General features: G+C 34.3%; 2 protein-coding genes across 2 annotated transcripts; both read left to right on the top strand.

Annotated features, from left to right (window-relative positions):
• The first annotated feature begins 9,447 nt into the window (after positions 1-9,447).
• LOC142168346 (uncharacterized) lies at positions 9,448-10,062 on the top strand. Its single transcript, XM_075229020.1, has one exon. It carries the CDS (start codon positions 9,448-9,450, stop codon positions 10,060-10,062), a length of 615 nt encoding a protein of 204 aa, XP_075085121.1.
• A 3,123-nt stretch (positions 10,063-13,185) lies between these two features.
• On the top strand, positions 13,186-19,941 carry LOC107808152 (probable methylenetetrahydrofolate reductase). The gene is made up of 11 exons (NM_001325822.1): positions 13,186-13,590; positions 15,068-15,128; positions 15,277-15,359; positions 15,448-15,621; positions 16,551-16,724; positions 16,835-16,935; positions 17,018-17,129; positions 17,697-17,777; positions 17,858-18,035; positions 18,963-19,297; positions 19,858-19,941. The coding sequence occupies exons 1-11, from the start codon at positions 13,186-13,188 to the stop codon at positions 19,939-19,941; spliced, it is 1,788 nt and encodes a 595-aa protein (NP_001312751.1).
• The last annotated feature ends 1,765 nt before the right edge of the window (positions 19,942-21,706 follow it).

The raw sequence follows: 21,706 nt of genomic DNA, 5'->3' as shown, positions 1-21,706 counted from the left end.
AATGGGCAAAATTATTCTTCATAAATGCCAATCAAGTTCAGGCAAAGCTTGAACTTGGACACTGGAAGAGGTTTCGGGAACATGTCAGCAGGATTGTCTCTAGTGTTGATCTTCTGAACAGAGACTTTTCCTTCAGCAATGATTTCTCGGATGAAATGATACTTTATATCAATGTGCTTCGTCTTCTCATGATACATTTGATCTTTAGTCAAGTGAATGGCACTTTGGCTATCACAGTAAATGGTAATACCACCTTGGTGTAAACTGAGTTCCGCAAATAGACCCTTCAACCATAAAGCTTCTTTGATCGCCTCGGTCACTATCATATATTCTGCTTTGGCAGTAGATAAAGCTACTACATGTTGTAATGTAGCTTTCCAACTAATAGCGCAACCACCGATGCAAAATACATAGCCTGTCAGTGATCTTCTTTTGTCAAGATCACCTCCATAATCTGAGTCTACAAAACCAACCAAAGTGTTAGTATTTCTCCCAAACTCCAAACATGTGTTTGAAGTACCTCGCAAGTATCTGAGAATCTATTTCACAACACGCCAATGTGTTTTACCAGGGCAAGCTATATACCGGCTTACCACGCTCACTGCTTGTGAAATGTCTGGACGTGTACAAACCATTGCATACATAATACTGCCGACTGCACTGGAATAAGAAACCTGTGCCATGTATCTCTCTTCTTCCTCTGACTGCGGGGAATAAGCAGTTGATAACTTAAAATGAGCAGCAAGAGGGGTACTAACTGGTTTAGCATCTTTCATGCCAAACCTCTCCAAGACTTTCTCCAAGTACTTCTTCTAGGTTAGAAATAGCCTGTTGGCTTTTCGATCTCTTTTGATCTCCATGCCAAGGATTTTCTTAGCTGCTCCCAAATCTTTCATCTCAAATTCACTTTTCAGCTGACTTTTCAAATTGTGAATTTTTTGTTAAATCCTTAGTAGCAATGAGCATGTCATCAACATATAATAATAGATACACAAATGAACTATCGTTTAACTTCCGGAAGTAAACAAAAGTATCATACATGCTCCTCGAATAACCATGACCCAACATAAAGGAATCAAACCTTTTATACCATTGTCTTGGAGACTGCTTTAATTCGTACAAGGATTTCTTCAACAAGCAAACATGATCTTCTTTTCCTTCACTTTCAAATCCTTCGGGTTAATGTATGTATATTTGTTCCTCAAGTTCGCCATGCAAGAAAGTTGTCTTAAGATCAAGTTGTTCTAATTCCAAATCATACATGGCAACGAAGGCAAGCAAGATACGAATAGAGCTATGTTTAACAACATGTGAGAAAATATCATTAAAATCAACTCCTTGTTCCTCACTATAGCCCTTTGCAACTAATCGTGCCTTATACCTCGCATCTTCAACCCCTGGAATGCCATCCTTTTTCTTGAAGACCCATTTGCAACCAACAATTCTTTTTCTTGATGGCGGCTTCACAAGAGACCAAGTACCATTCTTGTGGAGAGACTCAATTTCTTCATTCGTTGCAATTAGCCATTTGGCTGAGTCAGTACCAGAAACTGCTTCTGAATATTTTGATAGTTTCCCAATTTCTTCAGTTTTCTGTGCAACTGAAAAAGCAAATGCAACATAATTTCCAAACCTTAATGGTTGTTTACCTTCTCTTCTTGGTCTATGTTTGGCTATAGAATACACTTCTTCTTCTGATTCAACTTCAGGAGTCTCAACTTCAGGAATTTCAGCTTCTGGCTCAACTTCAGGAGTTTCAACTGTATTTTGCTCCAAAGTTGATGAGCTTGGCTCAGAAAGAATGCCAATCTCAACCTACACCTGCTTCTGTGTACTCTTTCCTTTATCTGTATTACAAGAACTAGAAGACTCTTTTCTAGAATGTAATCTAGAGGATTCATCAAAGGTTACATCTCTATTAATTATAAATTTTGGTGTCGTGGGATCAGGATACCATAGTCGGTATCCTTTCACCCCAGATGCATACCCAAGGAAAATGCACTTTTTAGCCCTTGACTCTAATTTTCCATCATTTACATACATGTATGCAGGGCAACCAAATATCTTTAAATCAGAATAATTAGCAGGAGTACCTGACTACATTTCCTTTGGAGTCTTAAGTTCAAAGGTGCAAAAGGAGCTCGGTTGATAATATAACAAGCTGTAGAGATAGCTTCTGCCCAAAAGGCGTTTGTCAACCCAGCATTTGAAATCATGCAACGAGCCCTTTCCAAAAGAATTCTATTCATCCTTTCTGCCATACCATTTTGCTGTGGTGTCATTTTCACAGTATGATGTCGAGAAATTCCTTTATTCTTGCAAAATTCGTTGAATTCATCATTATAAAATTTCAAGCCATTATCTGTTCTAAGCCGCTTAACCTGTTTTCCTGTTTGCTTCTCAATCAAAACTTTCCATTGTTTGAAATTTAAGAAAACATCACTTTTATTTTTCAAAAAATAAACCCAAACTTTCCTTGAATAATCATCAATGAAAGTTAACATATACTGGCACCACCTATTGATGGGGTATGTGAAGGACCCCAAAGATCTGAATGAATGTAATCCAAAGTACCTTTTGTTCTATGAATCGCTGGAGATTTGAAGCTGATTCTTTTCTGCTTTGCGAACACACAATGTTCACAGAACTCTATATTTTCGGTACTTTGGCCACATAAGAGACCTCTTTTGCTGAGGTTGGAAAGACCCTTTTCACTCATATGCCCCAATCGCATATGCCACAATTTGGTGATGTCAGAATCTGATTTATCTGATATTGAAACTGCAGAAGCACCCATAACAGTAGATCCCAAAAGAGTATACAACGTACCAGATCTGCGTGCTTTCATGATCACAAGAGCACCATGAGAAATTTTCAGAACTCCACCTTCACATGTGTACTTGCACCCAAGAGATTCTAGAGTGCCCAAAGAGATGAGATTTTTCTTCAAGTCAGGAACATGTCTAACATCGGTGAGAGTTCTCACCACACCATCGTGCATTTTAATTCGGACTATACCTTTTCCAATAACTTTGCAGGCAGCATTGTTGCCCATCAAGACAACTCCACCTCCAATAGATTCATATGTGGTAAATAAATCCCGATTGGGACACATATGATAAGAACAACCCGAATATAAAATTCACTGATTATTAGATTTGAAACTATTATTAGTTGCTAAAAAAATAGTTCCCTCAGTCTCATCAGCAGCTACACTTGCTTCGGCAGTGTCAGTATTTTTATGCTCATTTTTTCTTTTCTGTATGCTTTTCTTTATTTTTTAATTTAAAGCATTCAGAAATAATGTGACATTCCTTATGACAATATTTGCAAATGACATTTCTGTATCTGGATTTTGACCTTGATTTAGGTTTCTCACTACTTGAATCTTTCTTATTGGATCTATCTCTTATGAATAAGCCTTCCCCTTGGTTCCCATTAGTTTCTCCAGTAATATCTCTATCTATTTGTTCTTTTAATTTCAAAATAGATTTGATATCTTTATAAGAGATATTATTCTTTCTATAAAGCATAATATCTCTTATATGTTTAAATGACTGGGGTAAGAAAACAAGCAATAACACAGCTTGATCCTCATCTTTGATTTCAGCATCTATGTTACTTAAATCCATAAGAAGAGAATCAAAAGTATCAAGGTGTGTAAGTATAGTTTGGGCTACAGACCTAAAAACTTCATGTTTCGCAAGTAAATTCAACTCAGATTGGATTGCTTCTTGCCATTTTGGCCAATCACGTCTTTGTCGACATTCTCGAACAGATTGAGATTCAAGATCCTCATTATCTTGCATAATGCTAGATGCAACATTGTATACAAAGACATAATCCACCACTATATTCAATCGATTCAAATTTGTCTTAATATCGATTGGATTTATTGATAGTTCCTTATTTTCTTGAGTCTCAGGCTCATCGATATCCTCATGAATCTCAAGACTGGTTAAATCATGGGTTTCTTTATGAGACTCTTTCGTAGTGTCATCTTGATCATTTATTTTTCCTTTTCTAGGATTTCAATCCTTAGAACCCAATGGTCTGCCACGCTTTAGGCGTGCTATTGACTCATTAGGTATGACACTAGAAGATTGTCCAACAGGTACATCAATACGGATTGGAATATTCTCTGCAGGAATATGTGATTTTGTTATCCTTTTCAGATCCGTAAATACATCTGGCATTTGATTTTCTATTTTCTGCAAATAGATAATTGTTTGCACCTCCTTTTCACAATTATAGACACATGGATAAAGATGAGACAATGATGGATTTTTTCATGAAAATTTTCATTTGATATCACCGATTTCTCCCCCAAATTTTGGGAAAAATGCTTCATCGAATCGACAATTCACAAATCGAGCAGTGAACAAATCCCCCGTTAATGTTTTGAGGTAGCGAATAATGGAGGGCGATTCAAACCCAACATATATTCCTAACCTTCTTTGGGGACCCATCTTGGTGCGATATGGTTATGCTACAGGCACATATACAACGCATCCAAAAATTCTTAGATGAGATATATTAGGTTTATGACCCAAAACTAATTGCAACGGGGAATATTTATGATAATTTATCGGTATGAGACGAATTAACATTGCTGTATGCAAAATGGCATGACCCCAAACTGAAGTGGGCAACTTGGTTTTCATGAGTAATGGTCTTGCTATCAATTGCAGACATTTAATCAAAGATTCTGCAAGGCCATTTTAAGTGTGAACATGAGTTACATAATGTTTCACTTTTATCCCAAATTGATAAGCAATAATCATTAAATGCTTGGGATGAAAAGTTTGTGGCATTATCAAGTCTAATAGACTTAATTGAATTATCGAGAAATTGTGCCCGTAATCGGATTATTTATGCCATTAATTTTGCTAATGCCAGGTTGCGAGATAACAATAGGCATACATGAGACCATCTATAAGATGCATCTATTAAGGCCATAAAATATCTAAACGACCCACTATATGGGTGAATAGGTTCACAAATATCCCTTTTTATACGTTCCAAAAACACAAGGCACTCAATCCCAACCTTTGTTGGTGATGGTCTAATAATCAACTTGCCTTGATAACAAGAAGTGCAAGAAAATTTATTATTTAAAAGAATCTTTAAATTCTTTAATGGATGCCCATTTTAGTTTTCTATAATTCGTCTCATCATAATTGATCCAAGATGTCCCAATCGATCATGCCAAAGTACAAAAGTATTGGAATTAGAAACCTTTTGGTTTACGATAAAATGTGCCTCAATTGCACTAATTCTTGTCCAATACATGCTACAAGATAAAGATGAGAACTTCTCAATAACCCTTTTCTGGTCAGAGACATAATTGGTAACGATGAGATATTCAAGATTATTCTCATCTATTGTCTCAATATGAAATCCATTTCGACATATATCTTTAAAACTCAACAAGTTCCTCTAGGACTTGGAGGAGAACATCGCATTCTCTGTGATAAGTATTGTTCCCTTAGGCAGAGTTATATTAGCTCTTCTAGAGCCTTCAATTAGATTACTACTACCAGAAATTGTAGTAACATCTACCTTACACATACTTAAATGAGAGAAATATTTCTTTTCTTTGAATATTGTATGTGTTGTACATGAATTAATTAAGTAAATATTTTTACAATTGAACTTTGATCCAAGTTTGCTTTGAAATATATTCATATTTGCTTCCCATGGTTTGATATACAAACAGAAGTATATGAATAAATATTAGTATTTTCAGAGAAAAAGAAAAAAAAATAAAGTTAACCAAATGATTTAATAGTGACTTTTAATGCAATTTCGAGCAAACTCTGATTATGATACAAATAATTCCATAGCTATAAATAATGCAATTATTTTTAGGTTGTTATATGATTTTAAAACAAGAAAAACTTAAGACATATTAATACACACGAAACAATGAGTGTGCAAATAAAGGTAATTAAACACAAAAGTAGACAATAAACTGTATAAATATTAAAAACAGGACCAACGTTCATAAGGTATATAATAAACAAAATGACGAAATATTGTAGTTATATTAACGAGTTACCATAAATAATATATTATATAATAGTTAAGTAACAAAAATATTTCTTAAAATATGCTAAATAAAAAAATGGTCAAAGTTATACATGTAACCTCTTAATTGACATCCTTCGTGAAGAAAAATTTAATGACGCTTTATTAGAACTCAGATTACTAGGCTTACAAACCAATTGCTTGAACAAAGTGCGGCATTGATACTGTTGGTACTTTAAATAATTAAGTCATATTGACATAAAAAAATCCAAGGTTTGTTTAGTACTAATTTCAATGTTAAGTGAAATAATATAATATTAACACATAAGAAAAGAAGAATATTGCTTGGCCACGACCACGACCACGACCACGAATAGCATAATGGGAATACACTTCATCCATGTCGAGCAATGGTGTAGACCCAATGGGTCGATTATCGTGATTTCTCATGGGCAAGTCATTGTTTCGTTTAGCTACAAGGAGAAGAGAAATCAATTCAGAGTACTTCTTGAAACCTTTCTCTCGGTACTGCTGTTGCAGGACCATATTGGAGGCATGAAACATTGTGAACGTTTTTTCAAGCATATCATAGTCAGTGATACTATCTCCACAGAGTTTTAATTTAGAAGTAATTCTGAATATCACAAAATTATATTCAAAAATAGACTTAAAGTCTTGGAGCGTTAGATGAGCCCAATCATATCGTGCTTGTGGAAGTGTGGCCAACTTTAAGTTGTCATATCTTTCCTTTAAACTATTCCACAAAACAAGTGGATCTTTGACTGTGAGATATTCTATTTTCAACCATTCATCAAGGTAATGGCGTAAGAAAATCAAGGCCTTAGCACAACCTTGGGTAGATACTTTATTTCTATCTTTAATGGTGTCTCCAATACTCATTGCATCTAAATGGATTTCAGCATCCAATACCCATGTCATATAGTTATTGCTCGAAATTTCAAGGGCAACGAACTTTCTTTTCATAATATCCGTCATAATTAAAAGAGGAGAAAAATTATACATTAGTCTTCTCAAAGAGCTTCTTGAGACGGTAGAGTCCCGTGCTGATAACGTGTTATAAATATAGCTCAAAGTAACAATATAGAACAAGGAAAAATAAGCTAAGAGATATAGAGAGAAAGAGAGGAGAGATTATTATTTTTTGTTCAATTGTGTGTATTTTCCTATCTATTACAATGTCTTTATATAAGCATGAAAAGTGAAGAAAATATGGCATTGAATATGTCATTAAACATAGAAAATATATCATTGAATATATCACTAAATATTTGAGATGAAGATCATGGAGAAAAAGTAGACATACACCGTAATTTGATATGTCTTATAACATTTTAAAAATTTTCGTTTTTCGTTATACCCAATACAATCTTGATTTAAAGAGCTTTTAATTGTTGACTTAGATTAAAAAAGAAATCAAGGGTAGCTCTGAAAGCGCATGCTAGACACGGTCTGCTAACGTGCGCCACTCACCATGCCTCGCCGGAAACGACAGGTTCCTCCACCCCAACCAAACCTACAACCTATACCAAATGTTAATAAGCCCACTCCTCCAATGACTAAACCAGATAGAATGGTAACACCAGATTCTGGAATTCCCCAAAACCTAGCTCCATTGCAACTGGTCAATTGGATTCCTAGAGCAGAGAGAACTGCCGTACCAATTCAAATTGAAGTTTCTGAATCAACAGAAAGCAAAGGTGAAGAGGAAGCAACTGTAATTGCGAGGAAATTAACATTCTCAAATGAAGCGAGGGAGACGAAGCCAACCATGGCTGAGGTATTAAAGGACAATCGACTAAAACACCAAGGTATGAAATTGAATTACTATGCTCCAATCATGAAGGATGGTGTAAAGGTTGTGAAATTGAAAAACAGCATAGAAAATGGGATTGCGGACTGATTGGGTATGTATTAGGGGGAAATCCCAATTTCAAAGATATGCTAAAGTTTGTCTATGGGGTATGGCACTTTGTAGCTACACCTAAGGTTTATCTGCACGATGATGGCTATTTTATCTACCGGTTTGAATCTGAGCAAGACAAAGCCAGTATCATGGAGAATGGCCCCTACACCTACAATAACAGACCCTTGATATTGAAGACATGGACGCCTGAGTTCCAGATGAGCAAAGAACCCATTCGTCTAATTCCACTGTGGCTCTGCTTTCCTAGACTTCCACTACTGTACTGGACAGAGGAAAACTTAGGAAGAATTGCAAGCTACCTAGGGAAACCTATATGTACAGATAGACTAGCGGCACAGGAAGACAGGGTGTTCCTTACCAACAGGCTCAAGAAGGCAGTAAATTACTTGGTTAGTAAGTCCCAATCTACTTTTATTGAAGGTAGGAGCATTCTGGACAATGTGATAGTAGCACATGAACTGGTAAAAGGATACTCAAGGAAAGGGGTGTCTCCTAGATGCATTATCAAGGTGGACATTAGAAAAGCTTATGATTCAGTTGAATGGAGATTCTTGAAAATGATATTACTTGAGTTTGGCATTCCTTTTAGAATAGTGAACTTGATTATGACTTGTGTCACTACAGTTAGCTATACACTGCTGATAAATAGAGGACTGACTTCAAGGTTTCAAGCAAAGAAGGGACTAAGACAAGGAGATCCTATGTCTCCATATCTCTTTGTCTTAGCAATGGAGTACTTAAACAGATCTCTAAAACAATTGAGGCATAACCCAAATTTTAACTTCCACCCCAAGTGTGCTAATCGAGAATTGATACACATCTGCTTCGCGGATGATCTGTTGATGTGCTGTAGAGCAGATAAGATTTCAATCCAACTGATGCTACAAGCTTTCCAACATTTCTCTGAAGTCGAAGGGCTACAAGCAAATCTGGATAAAAGCTCCATATACTTGGCAGGAGTATCACAAGAATTTAAAGCATAAGTCACTAAGGAATGGAAATTTACTGCGGGTGAATTACCTTTCAAATACCTGGGGGTGCCACTTTCTTCTAAAAAGCTAAACATACATCAGTATATGCCCTTGGTGGACAAAATTGTTGCAAGGGTCAGATGTTGGACAACAAAGTTCTTGTCATACAGTGGGAGAGTGCAACTGATTAAGAGTGTACTATTTGAGATGCAAACTTATTGGGCTCAGGTCTTCTTGTTGCCAAAAAGATTCTAACCATGGTTACTAACATTTGCAGAACTTTCCTATGGACAGGAAGTACATGATCACTCCAGGAAAGCCCTTGTGACATGGGATAAATTATGCCTGCCTAGATCTGCTGGGAAACTTAACATTATTGACATCTTCAAGTGGAATAAAGCTGCTTTGTGCAAACTACTATGAGCAGTAGCATTGAAAGAGGACAGATTATGGATACAATGGATACGTGGTATCTACATCAAGACGCAAGATCTAATGCAAATGAAGACACCACAGCAAGCTAGCTGGCTAGTTAAAAAGATTTTTGAAGCAAGGCAATGGCTAGCTGAAGCAGGAGATCCTATCACAATGCTAGAAGGAATGGTTGACAAAGGCAGATTCAGCATTAAGAAAGCTTACAGATCTCTTATGCCTCAGTATGAAAAGGTCTCATGGAAAAGTCTGGTGCTAGCTAAAGGCTTACTACCTAGGCACCAATTCATACTATGGTTAGCTGTCCAAAAAAGACTATCCACAGTAGACAGACTAAAGAGATGGAGGGTGCAGGTTTCTCAGAACTGTGTGCTATGTGAGACTGACTCTATTGAAGATCTTGCGCATCTGTTCTTCTCCTGTCCATATTCAAACAACATGTGGAGGATCCTAACAAGATGGGCAGGGATAATAAGACCAATTGGCAACTGGGATGAAGAGGTAACATGGTACTCCAGGAAAGTTAACAATTGCAGACCAAAGGCAGGTATCCTGGGATTCTTATTTGCGGCAACAGTCTACCAGATCTGGTCAGAAAAAAATAGACGCAGGTTTACCAACCAGAAACTGGAAAGCAAACAGCTCATCAGAGAGATCATACTACAACTGCATATGAAAGGGTAGAAGATACTCAAGTGGAAGAAAGAGTTAGAACAGTTAAATAGCTACCCTGTATAGATCAAATGGAATTAGTGAGTATAGTTCAAGTGAAATTAGTGAATAGATAGTGAAATAGCAGCTCCAATTGTAATTGAGGAATGACTCTATAGTCCAGGCGAGTCATCTTGTACATATTGAGTTACTTGGTTAAATAAAATTTTGCAGTTTAACCAAAAATATTGTTGACTTAGATTATATCTTCTCATTCCTCTTTCTCTTCTTTTTTCCTTTTTTTTTCTTTCTTTTTTAGGTGAAAAGTTTTTATAGGTGAATGATAATGACACGTTTGTTCTTTTCAACTTCTAATTGGAAAGCAGCACGTGGTAGAATAACAATTGTAGGATAAAATAAACTAGAATTAGGTGATATTATCTTTACAGTAGATAGATCAACTATATATTTTTTCCAATTAATTTTGACCTTGTCTGCTGCTTTCTCCTTGCTCAGATTGACTAATTGAGTAATCACAAAAAAAGAAAAAAGAAAAAAAGATGAAGCTTAATGAGACTCATAAGATGGTAGCAAATGATTTTTGCTGAGAATTTTTGCCTGGGATATAGTAGGGTTAATTTCACTTATGGTCATTCAACTATCTTTCAATTTCATTAAAGTCACTCAACTATTTTTTGTCACTTAAAAGTAACTAAACTTTATCATTGTCACTTAAAAGTTATTTTGGCTTAAACCCCTACCTTAAATATGACATTGCATAAAATTTAATGAGAAAAATCCAAAAATAAATGTCACATAAGCTTAAATGGACCATACCAACTTTAGATCCATTTCTCCCTTAATGTGATTTGACCCATAACCCAAATGATTTCAATTTTAAAACAAATTCCACATTAGTTTAAAATAATTATCCTACACTACACAATTTTTGCCTTTTCTGATACATAATGCCCATTTATAATTATTTTATACTAAAAAATTCTTCTCTTGTTTGTATGCCCCATCCGAGTCGTTTTATTACTCTACTGAAGTTAAAATACTACTGTATCCAACTCACATAACATATTTATAATTTTCTAGTGAAGTTAAAATAGTATTGTATCCATCTCACATAACATATGAATGTATCATAAGCATACAAGAATAATAAGGCTAGTGAGAATATATTTTCACAAACTACCATTCTATTAATTTCAAAATATTGCTTATTAAGCAACACCATCATACAAATAACCTGCTTAGTAAGCAACACATATAATTAAAGTGCATAACAAAAATTGTCAATAGACATGTAATTATAGACAACATTTTGCAATTGTTTAGACAAACGAAAGATTATATCTGTACGATCAAAACCCCCCATAAAATCACAAGACCTAATTTTATGAGGGATATGTGTTTTTCCCTCTATTGAAACCCATTTAGGTTATGGGTCAAATCACATTAAGGGAGAAATGAATTTAGTGGGTATGACCCATTTAAGCTTATGTGGTATTTATTTTTGGATTGTTCTCATTAAATTTTATGACATATCATATTTATTAGGATTTGAGCTAAGATGACTTTTAAGTAACAATAATAAAGTTTAATTACTTTTAAGTGACAAAAAATAGTTATGTGACTTTAGTAAAATTAAAAGATAGTTGAATGGACATCAGTGAAATTAATCATATATAAAAAGGTGTAATACAATTTATCTTGAATTTAAATTTTATGTATACTTCTCATTTAGTAATAGTGCTTTATCCTCAATACGAAGCGTTCTAAAATTCTAATTTATTCAAATCCAATATAGGTACAAGAAAGGCAAAATGTACCGCCCACCCTCAAAATTGAAAGACTCGAGCTACCGACAAACACAGCCTACCTACAAACTACGTCATCTAACTTATTCCTTTCCTTTGATTTTATACCTTTTTGATTGGATACAAAAATTTTAAAATTTATTTAACCTTCCTATTGCAATAACCATTAGTAAAAAGAATTCATTAAAATAATAATCTAAAAGTAGTAATTTGATCAATTTAAAATACAAGAAAATTATTAATGAAATTCTATACAAATGTAACAAGTAAATTGAATTTGTTTGAGACAATTTTATGTTTTAGAAAAGAAGAAGTCATTTACTACTTCCTTTCGGATCTACTTTTACTGTTTAAATTAGTGAAGTATTACCCAAATGAGATATTTAAGGAGACATAAATAATAATCTAGATAAAAACTTTTACGATTAACGTTATTACTTCTTATTGTCAATTTTAATATTTCAATCAAATAAGTAATTATTTATTTATGATATGAGCTTTAACACTTAAAATTATTTTATACGGAGTAATTGTTAATGCTTATTAGATACTTTTAACAAGTTAATCCGAACGAGCTCTAAATATATCTTTCTTAAAAGGACATATAAAATCATGAAATTCGGATCTATTTGCGCATCTCAATTAATTTAATTTTAGAAAAAATGATATTGTATCACCGCTCTGAGGGGACAGAGGCGAATATATATATATATATATATATATATATATATATATATATATATTTTTTTTTTTTGTATGTATATACATTCTGTATGTTATATACAAAAATTATATAAATTTTATATACTTTTTCGACTAACAAATATAAATAATTTCTGGCGCGGGCTAAAAGTGAATAAAACCCTTAATTTTATTCAACAAGACTTGCATAAATGAGAAAAAAATTAGTATTTTTTATATGTGATAATTTGAATTTGAGATCTCATTATTCTCAATTCATTCCATTGACCACTAGTCATTTTTGCGTGCCATTTTAGTTTTAAATTTTAAAAAGAAGGACTCTTTATCCAAATAGTCGATTATATTATTATTTACTTTTGCTAGACATATAAATAGATTATATATTAATTATACACATATAATACATTGGCTACTACTATTATTATTATAGACTATAGTGGTAGCCCATCACAACTCACCAACTTCCCAATCTTTCTACTTATTATATATCCTCCTAACCTCACTTCTTCACTTGCCCCTCTGTACCCAATTAGCAGCAGCTGCTAAAAAAAGCTGCATTTTTTTTTTCAAGATTCTTGCCAAATCTTGAGCATCTTCATTTTCTTTCTCAATTTTGCAAGACAGAAAAATGAAGGTAATTGAGAAGATCCAAGAGGCAGCTAAAGATGAAAACAGGGTAGTATTTTCCTTTGAATTTTTCCCACCAAAGACAGAAGATGGGGTTGAAAATCTATTCGAAAGAATGGAAAGAATGGTAGCACATAACCCATCATTTTGTGATATAACGTGGGGTGCAGGTGGTTCAACAGCAGATCTAACACTTGAGATTTCTAAAAGAATGCAAAATATGGTGTGTGTTGAAACTATGATGCATTTAACATGTACAAATATGCCTGTTGAAAAGATTGATCATGCTCTTGATACTATTAAGATTAATGGTATTCAAAATGTTCTTGCTCTTCGTGGTGATCCTCCTCATGGTCAAGATAAGTTTGTTCAAGTTGAAGGTGGTTTTGCTTGTGCCTTGGATCTGGTAATTTCTCTACTTAATTATTCTTTGATCTGTGATCTAGTTGTGTAATATGAATTGTTGAATTGTATGATCTTTTCATTTAAAAGATTAAGTTGTTAGACCGAGCATACTTTTAATTACGTAATAGTATTATGTTTCAACACGTGTGGACTTGATTCATAGCCTGTTTGGCTAAGTTTCTCGGATCCTTAAAAAAAATGTTTTTTTTTTCCAAAGTTAGAAGTGTTTGGCAAAGGTTTTAGAAAAAAAAAAAAAAGCTTTCGAGGAGAACCAGAAAAAGTAACTTTTGTTTAAAAGCACTTTGAAAAACACTTTTGATAAAAATACGCTTAGAAACACTTTTTAAAAGTTTGACCAAATACTAATTACTTCTCATAAGTGATTTTCAAATTAATTAGCCATGTTTGGGAGGATAGGTTTATGTCCCACTCCTCTTGTACTTTACTTTGATTATCAATAAACAAGTTGGGGGTCAATGCCAAACCCCCATCACCACGGGAGGTGAAAGCCCGGGCTGATGGATTAATTTATAAATAAATAAATAAATAAATTAATTAGCCAAACACCAACTGATTCTCACGAAATGAGAAAATCACTTCTCACAATAAGCTGATTTTTGTAGCTTAGCCAAACGGGCTATTATGGACCTAACATATGAAAAAATTTAAGTTGTTAGAGTGAGCACACTTTTAAAAAGCAGCCACTAATGCTTTGTATTAGGGTAGGCTGTCTACATCACACCCCTTGGGTGCGGCCCTTCCCTGGACCCTGCGTGAATGTGGAATGCTTTGTACACCGGGCTACCCTTTTTCACATGTAAGCTTGATTTTTGGACCCAACTCATTGAAATATTCTTTGCTTTTGGGTGGCGATGAGATTTCAGCTCAGAACTTATTGTTTGCTTGTTCTGATACCATGTTAAATTGTGCAACCACCTCATCGATGTTGTAGATATTGTACTTGTTGAATTGTGTGATTATTTTATCTAAAAATTTAATCGGTTAGAGATAGCATTACTTTTAGTCACTTAAAATATATTATGTCTCGGTACGTCCCTTCACTTGTGGACCTGATTCATGGACCCAACACATCTAATGATGTTGGCGAGCATAATTTTGCAAACGAAATGACTTACTAGCCACAACATATCATGAGACAACCTACCATCACAAAAGATTTACTTAATTATATGATATCTTGGAAAAAAAACTATGTTGTATCTCAACACGTCCCTTCACGTGTGTGAGCTTGATTCTTGGACGCAACTTATCGAAAGACTTTTTGCTTTTTGGGTGGCAGTGAGATTTGGTCTGAGGACCTGTTACCTACTCTGATACCATGTTAAATTGTGCAACCACCTCGTCTAAAAGTTTTAAACTTTTGGAAAGAGCACATTTTTAATTGCTTAAAGAGTAATTATGTTATGGCTGGTGTAATATTTGTGTTAGTATTAATTGATATTCTTTTTTGTTTTTAGGTGAAGCATATTCGTGCCAAGTATGGGGACTACTTTGGGATAACTGTTGCTGGTTATCCAGGTTAGCTACTAAGATCTTGGGCTTTGAGTTATTTATTTGGACAAATATGGACCATGATTTACTTATTCCACATTAGTTTTGAAGCAAAATGAGTTTTTTTCTGATGTTTTGTGTGCTGTTACTGACTACTATTTTGATTCTTTGTCAGAGGCACATCCTGATGTTATACCTGCTAATGGAATAGCTACACAAGAGATATATGAAAATGACCTTGCCTACCTCAAAAGAAAGGTAGTCTATTCCCAGCATTATAATTGTCATCCGAGGAATATAATGAGTTTGTGGTACTTGCGTTAGATTATACATTTGTATTCTACAGGTTGATGCTGGAGCTGATCTTATTGTAACTCAACTCTTCTATGATACTGATATTTTCCTCAAATTTGTCAACGATTGCCGCCAACTTGGAATTACTTGCCCCATCGTCCCGGGTATCATGCCCATTAACAATTACAAGGGCTTCTTGCGCATGACTGGATTTTGCAAGACTAAGGTATCCCCATATTTTGGAGTACAGACTTTACCTCTGTGTTTATTTTTATGTTAGCTTGTGGAACGACATATTACTTCACTCCTATTAAAATGCATGGTAACCCCAAAAATATGGAGATGTTATATTGCCCAAAAGTTCGGTTAGGTACCGTCAAGTTAGTGCTTTTCTTCAATCTTAATAGTATGGTCTCTCAGTGTTGTTAAAGGCTTGCTTGATGTGCGCTTAAGTTCTAAAGCTCGTGATACGTATGTTGTGTGCTTTGCTCACTTATAGTAGTGTAGGCGGTAAGGTGCTTAGGCATGTGCCTCATTGCCCATGTGCTCTGTCTTTAAGAGAGAAGCTATAGACAATAAATATCGTTGACAAAATGATACATTAACTGTTAAAAAAACATTATGACTAAACTTTTTTTGTGATTAGGAACAAGAAATTAGTAATTTAGAATAAGAAAACTAGGCACTAAAAATTTAAACTACATCTTTCATCTAAAACAAAAATTTAAAAGGGTTTTTGAATTTGATTGACATGATTTTTACTTCATGTAGTTCGCTTTATTATATTTTTTTAAATCTCCAAATAATTATTGCTTTTTATTTATTGTTATATTTTTTGCATTACACATATTTTTATTTTTTCTTCATTTGCGCGTTATTTCACACTCCTAGTTAGATTTTTGCATCTTCTTTCCATCTGTTGCTTTTGCTGTAACACTGTGAGTCGTCTTCCTTAATTGAATATGTTAGTTGAGTTGTTCGTATTTTGAATCCGTGTCTAAATGGTCATGCTTTCCTTACCTGTTGTTATGTTTTACGTAAGCGATGTTGCTGATTAAGACAATAAGTTGATCATGTGTGATGCTTGCTTAAAGGCTGATTAGCAGCTCCTGCTTCAGCTTCGTAGATACTCAGTTTTCCTTTATTATGTTGTAGATTCCAGAAGAGATAATGGCTGCGTTGGAACCTATTAAGGACAACGAGGAGGCTGTCAAAGCCTACGGAATTCACCTTGGAACTGAAATGTGCAAAAAGATTTTGGCCAGCGGCATTAAGACTTTGCATCTTTATACATTAAACATGGAGAAATCAGCACTAGCCATTTTGATGGTTAATTCTCTTACCTTTTGAACTTTCTACTTTGAGATTTACGAAGTAGTCACTATTTCTAGTATAGGCAAGAATTCAACTCACAATTGTGAGATGTCTTGGATATGCAGAATCTTGGATTAATAGAAGAGTCCAAAATTTCTAGGCCATTGCCTTGGAGACGTCCTACAAATGTTTTCCGTGTCAAAGAAGATGTTCGTCCTATATTCTGGTATGTAGAGATGTGAATTAATGTCAGAATACACCTTTTACTTTGTGATGATAATCTGATCTATCGTCGTCAATGATGGTAGGGCAAATCGTCCAAAGAGCTACATCTCTAGGACCTTAGGTTGGGATGAATATCCACATGGTAGATGGGGCAATGCTCAAAATCCATCATACGGGGCACTTACCGACTATCAGGTAATTGCAACTTGTTCTGTTCGTGTAAGTCTCTCTGGGGAATGATTAGTTTAAATATTTACTAATAAACGTCTGATTAGCAGAAGATACTATAGGATATCACATACCTTCTTGAGCATACCCTGGAGCAATCTTTCCTTTTTAAAAAAAAATTAAATATATCTTATCGTTACATCACGAATGACGTTTGGCCCTGGGAAGACGAGACACGAAATTTTGTTTATCTTTTACAGTGCTTATGTTGTTTGAGGCAAAATCAAAGTTATTTTAACTTCTAATATTGTTTGTGAAATACTGTGGGAACTACCTAGGTTTAGGCACTTATAAAAAGAAGGAAACTTGTGGTCTGGGATGTACACTTGATTTATTTTTCTAAGTTTGTTTAAAAGCTGTCTTGTCCTCCTAAATAACGCTTCCTGTTTTAGTGCTTGCGTAGTTCCTTTCTTCGAATCATCATTCAGCTGGTCAACCACAATCAAGATGATACAATTAGCTTTTTTGTGCATTTTTCTGAGTTGTTTTGGTACGTTTGTTATCTGTAACATAGCTTCCTTTGGACCTCTACAGTTCATGCGTGCACGGTCACGTGATAAGAAGCTGCAAGAGGAATGGGCTGTGGCTTTGAATAGTGTGGACGATATCTATGAGGTATGATTTATACTTTTCATTTCTTGTTAAAACTGAAGACTGGTTTCTAAGTCTTGATACTTATAGAATTTTCACTTCAGAGATTTAAGGACTACTGTCTTGGGAAGCTGAGGAGCTGCCCTTGGTCTGAATTAGACGGTCTTCAGCCAGAGACAAAGATCATAAACGAAAAGTTGGGTCATATCAATACAAAAGGTTTCCTGACTATTAACAGCCAACCTGCAGTTAATGCTGAGAAGTCTGACTCTCCTTCTGTTGGTAAGCACAATTCCATCATTTTTCTTCTTTTACTTTCGAATGGTTGAACCTAAAATTATTAATCAGATAGTAGATAACTAAAAAGTGATAGGAAAACCTTTCATACAAGATTTTATACAGAAAATCTAGAGTTTTACACAAAAATATGATTCTCAACAAAAAGCATTAGTCACTAATAAGGGCAGCTTGATGCACGAAGCATCTCGCGTTTATGCAGAGTTCGGAAAAGGAGCGCATCCTAAGGGAGTGTGATGTAGGCAGCCTACCCTGATGCAAGCATCAATCACTAATACTAACTGAAATATTGTAGGTCCTCCCAAAGTGTACAAAAAATAAAACAGTTCCGCTAATATGCACTGGAATTCAACAAGGCTTAGTCCTCTCTAGTATAACTTTGTTCAATACCCTCAAATGTCTTATCCACAGATACCGTCTTCTAAGAATTGCATCTGTTTCACACTTTTCTTTATAAGTCCTTGTCCAACTCTTATGGGAACTTGTCAGGATAAAACCTATTCATTGCTTCATCAACCAGGAAAAGAGACCAATTAACTTCTACTGAATGGTCAAAGTTCAATTTACACTATTTAATAAACAAGTCCATACATTCTTGAAATGAGATTCAACTGTTCCCATAATATCCTTTTTGAGTTGCTAACTATCTTTATGTCACTTCCTGCTTAGCGCGTTTAGGATGCTCTATCACCTCGTCCCATAACTACATGACGAGGGATTTTGTTATAGCAGCCTTTTTTTATCACCTCATTACTTATCTACGAGCTGTACATCCTTTTAGTCAGCCTTCTTTTTATTGCAAAAACATTTTGCTTTTTCCATGACATGTATGCTGATTCTTTATAACTACATGACGTGGGATTTGGTTATATAACCTTTTTGTTTACGAGATTATTTACTTTTTTTCTGCAGGATGGGGCGGTCCCGGTGGATATGTTTATCAAAAGGCTTACTTGGAGTTTTTCTGCTCCGGGGAGAAGTTAAACACCCTCGTCGAAAAATGCAAGGCTTTCCCCTATCTAACATACATGGCTATAAACAAGGAAGGAAACTGGATTTCCAACATCAGCCAAACTGATGTCAATGCGGTGACATGGGGAGCCTTCCCAGCTAAGGAAATTGTACAACCGACAGTCGTTGATCCCGCCAGTTTCATGGTGTGGAAGGATGAAGCATTTGAAATCTGGTCAAGAGGATGGGCTCAATTATACCCAGAGACTGATCCATCTAGAAAATTGCTTGAACAAGTATGTATTCTTTCACACTTTGTGTCTCATGTCTTGATTTAACAATTTATAATTTTTTCGAAATGCTATGGTATTTGGCCATGACTTCACTTGCAAATACTTGAGTCATTATTTGCAAGTAGAAAGCCGGTGCACTAAGCTCCCGCTATGCGCGGGGTCCGGTGAAGAGTCGGACCACAAGGGTCTATTGTACGTAGTCTTACCCTGTATTACTGCAAGAGGTTGTTTCCACCGCTTGAACCCGTGACCTCCTGGTTACATGGCAGCAACTTTACCGATTATGCCAAGGTTCCCTTTCAGTATTTGCAAATACTAAACTTAAGTATTTGAAATGCTAGTAAAGTATTGAAAAACTAGCTTGAAGAGTATTTCGAGTGAAAGAATGGTTTTTCACTCGCAACACTTCAATTTTTTTTCCCTTTGAGTATAAATTTCATGTCCAAGCATGTCCATATAAACTTTTTCAATTCAACTTCAAATACTCATTTTTTTCGACTTCAACCAAATATTGTCCGAACGCTTACTTTACTGATAATATTGCTCTTTCAATTTGTTTACAGGTTCAAAACAGTTACTACTTGGTCAGCCTTGTCGATAACGATTATATCAATGGCGATTTATTTTCCATTTTCAAAGATATCTAAATTAAGCTACAAGACTCAGCTTCTCATCCTTTATAGTGCCATTTAGTCCTATGAAGTATTTTATTGGAAGTCATTACTATTATTGTTGTTCTGTAACAGGAATAATTTAAAGGGATATCTTTCCCTTCAATTCTTTTCGTCTGCTTTTTATAAGAAAATATCGCATTACACGGTCACACCTCTTCTTCTATGTGCTACTATTTTTCTATTATTCACAATTTTTTGTTACTACACTATATAATTAAATAGGGTATTATCTCTTTTAGCCCACGTCAGAAATTATTTACATTTTATAGTCGAAAAAGTGTATAAAATATATATAATTTTTGTATATAACATACAAACATCCAAAAATATTCGAAACAAACGAGGCTGTTATAGAGAGGTTTGACTGTATATAACATACAGAATATTCATATATACCAAAAAATATAGTTTTTTCGACTATTATTTTGAGAGTGGCTATACAATGTCATTTTTCTTAATTATTATAAATTGCACTTAGCCCTTTGTATTTATTGATTCAATGTATTATTATGTTTTAGTATGTATGTAAGCATCTTATATATATTTCATCCGTCTTTGTGATACGTAAATTGCCTTATAACTAGATCATAAAATTAATATGATATATATAAATATAACAGGGGGAGATACTTGAGCATTATTATACGGTTGTATGTTGCTTCAAGATAAGGGCTAAATTTATTTTAGTATAAAGAATGTTGGTCTATATTGATGTTTATGTTTTATAACATTTAATATTTGTTGCAACTGCGCAAGACAAAGGTTAGCAATCATATACATGCAGAGAAAAAGTTTATTTGCTTAAATATTTTCTCAAACCTAAGTTCACGAGATTTTCTTACAATTATTTTATAAGATAACACAAGTTTTTCCTGAATTATCATATATTTTTCTTCCAAAAAAAACTTTTTTTTTATTGTTTTTAGTTTTATGACCCTATCTCTTTTTTTTTTTTTTAATTATTATTTTTATTTTTTATTTTTTATTTTACATATGAGAGATTTACTTTTACACGTTAGAGATCTATCAATTACACATAAGAGATCTAAAAATGTTATTTTTCTAAATTTTAAATTGTAAACAGACGTGATATACCAATAGCACAGACACCTCTTTAGTAATATGGTAGAAGAGAGGTAAGTAAATTGAAGAGTTAAAAGAAGAAAAAAGCGAAGTACTGTAAAATATGTGCAAACAATCTTTTGTCGAAGAGTAACAAAAAAGTTTCAAAAATACTAGAATGTGACAAGAGTATAATAAGAGATTAAGCTAGCGTTTGGACATAAATTTGGTTGAAACTTGAAAAAAAGAGTTTTTGAAATTGTGTTAGAAAAATAATTTTTGAAAGTTGAAGTTGTGTTTGAACATGCATTTTATTTGAAAAATAATTGAGAGTGGAAGAAAAAATTTCACCCAAAAACTGCCATAAATAAGTTTTTGGAAACTTGAACAAAAATTTCAATATTTTTTCAAAAATTGATCATGTTCTATGAACAAACGATGTTTTCAAAACAAAAAAAATATTGTAAAAATGTACCCAAAATTTATGTCCAAACGGGTGCAAAAATTCAACAACAAACGACAGCACACCCAGTATAAACTCACAAGTGGGATCTGAAGAGGGTAGTGTGTAACTGTGTATGCAGACCTTACCCCTATTTTGAGAAGGTAGCGAGGTTGTTTCCGATAAAGAGATTAATTTTATAAAATCTGAAATTATTTTTTTTTTTGGGGAGGG

This window comes from Nicotiana tabacum, chromosome 13 (assembly GCF_000715075.1).
Source record: "Nicotiana tabacum cultivar K326 chromosome 13, ASM71507v2, whole genome shotgun sequence".
NCBI classification, from domain to species: domain Eukaryota; kingdom Viridiplantae; phylum Streptophyta; class Magnoliopsida; order Solanales; family Solanaceae; genus Nicotiana; species Nicotiana tabacum.
Note: the sequence above shows the minus strand (reverse complement) of the source record. Positions and strands in the feature narration are given on the sequence as shown.

Bases quoted from the DNA above. Each gene is read 5' to 3' on its own strand.
- LOC142168346 (XM_075229020.1), top strand. From the start codon at position 9,448: ATGAAGACACCACAGCAAGCTAGCTGGCTAGTTAAAAAGATTTTTGAA.
- LOC107808152 (NM_001325822.1), top strand. From the start codon at position 13,186: ATGAAGGTAATTGAGAAGATCCAAGAGGCAGCTAAAGATGAAAACAGG. The intron at 13,591-15,067 runs GTAATTTCTCTA...TTTTGTTTTTAG, and splicing joins TTGCTTGTGCCTTGGATCTG to GTGAAGCATATTCGTGCCAA. The intron at 18,036-18,962 runs GTAAGCACAATT...TTTTTTCTGCAG, and splicing joins GTCTGACTCTCCTTCTGTTG to GATGGGGCGGTCCCGGTGGA.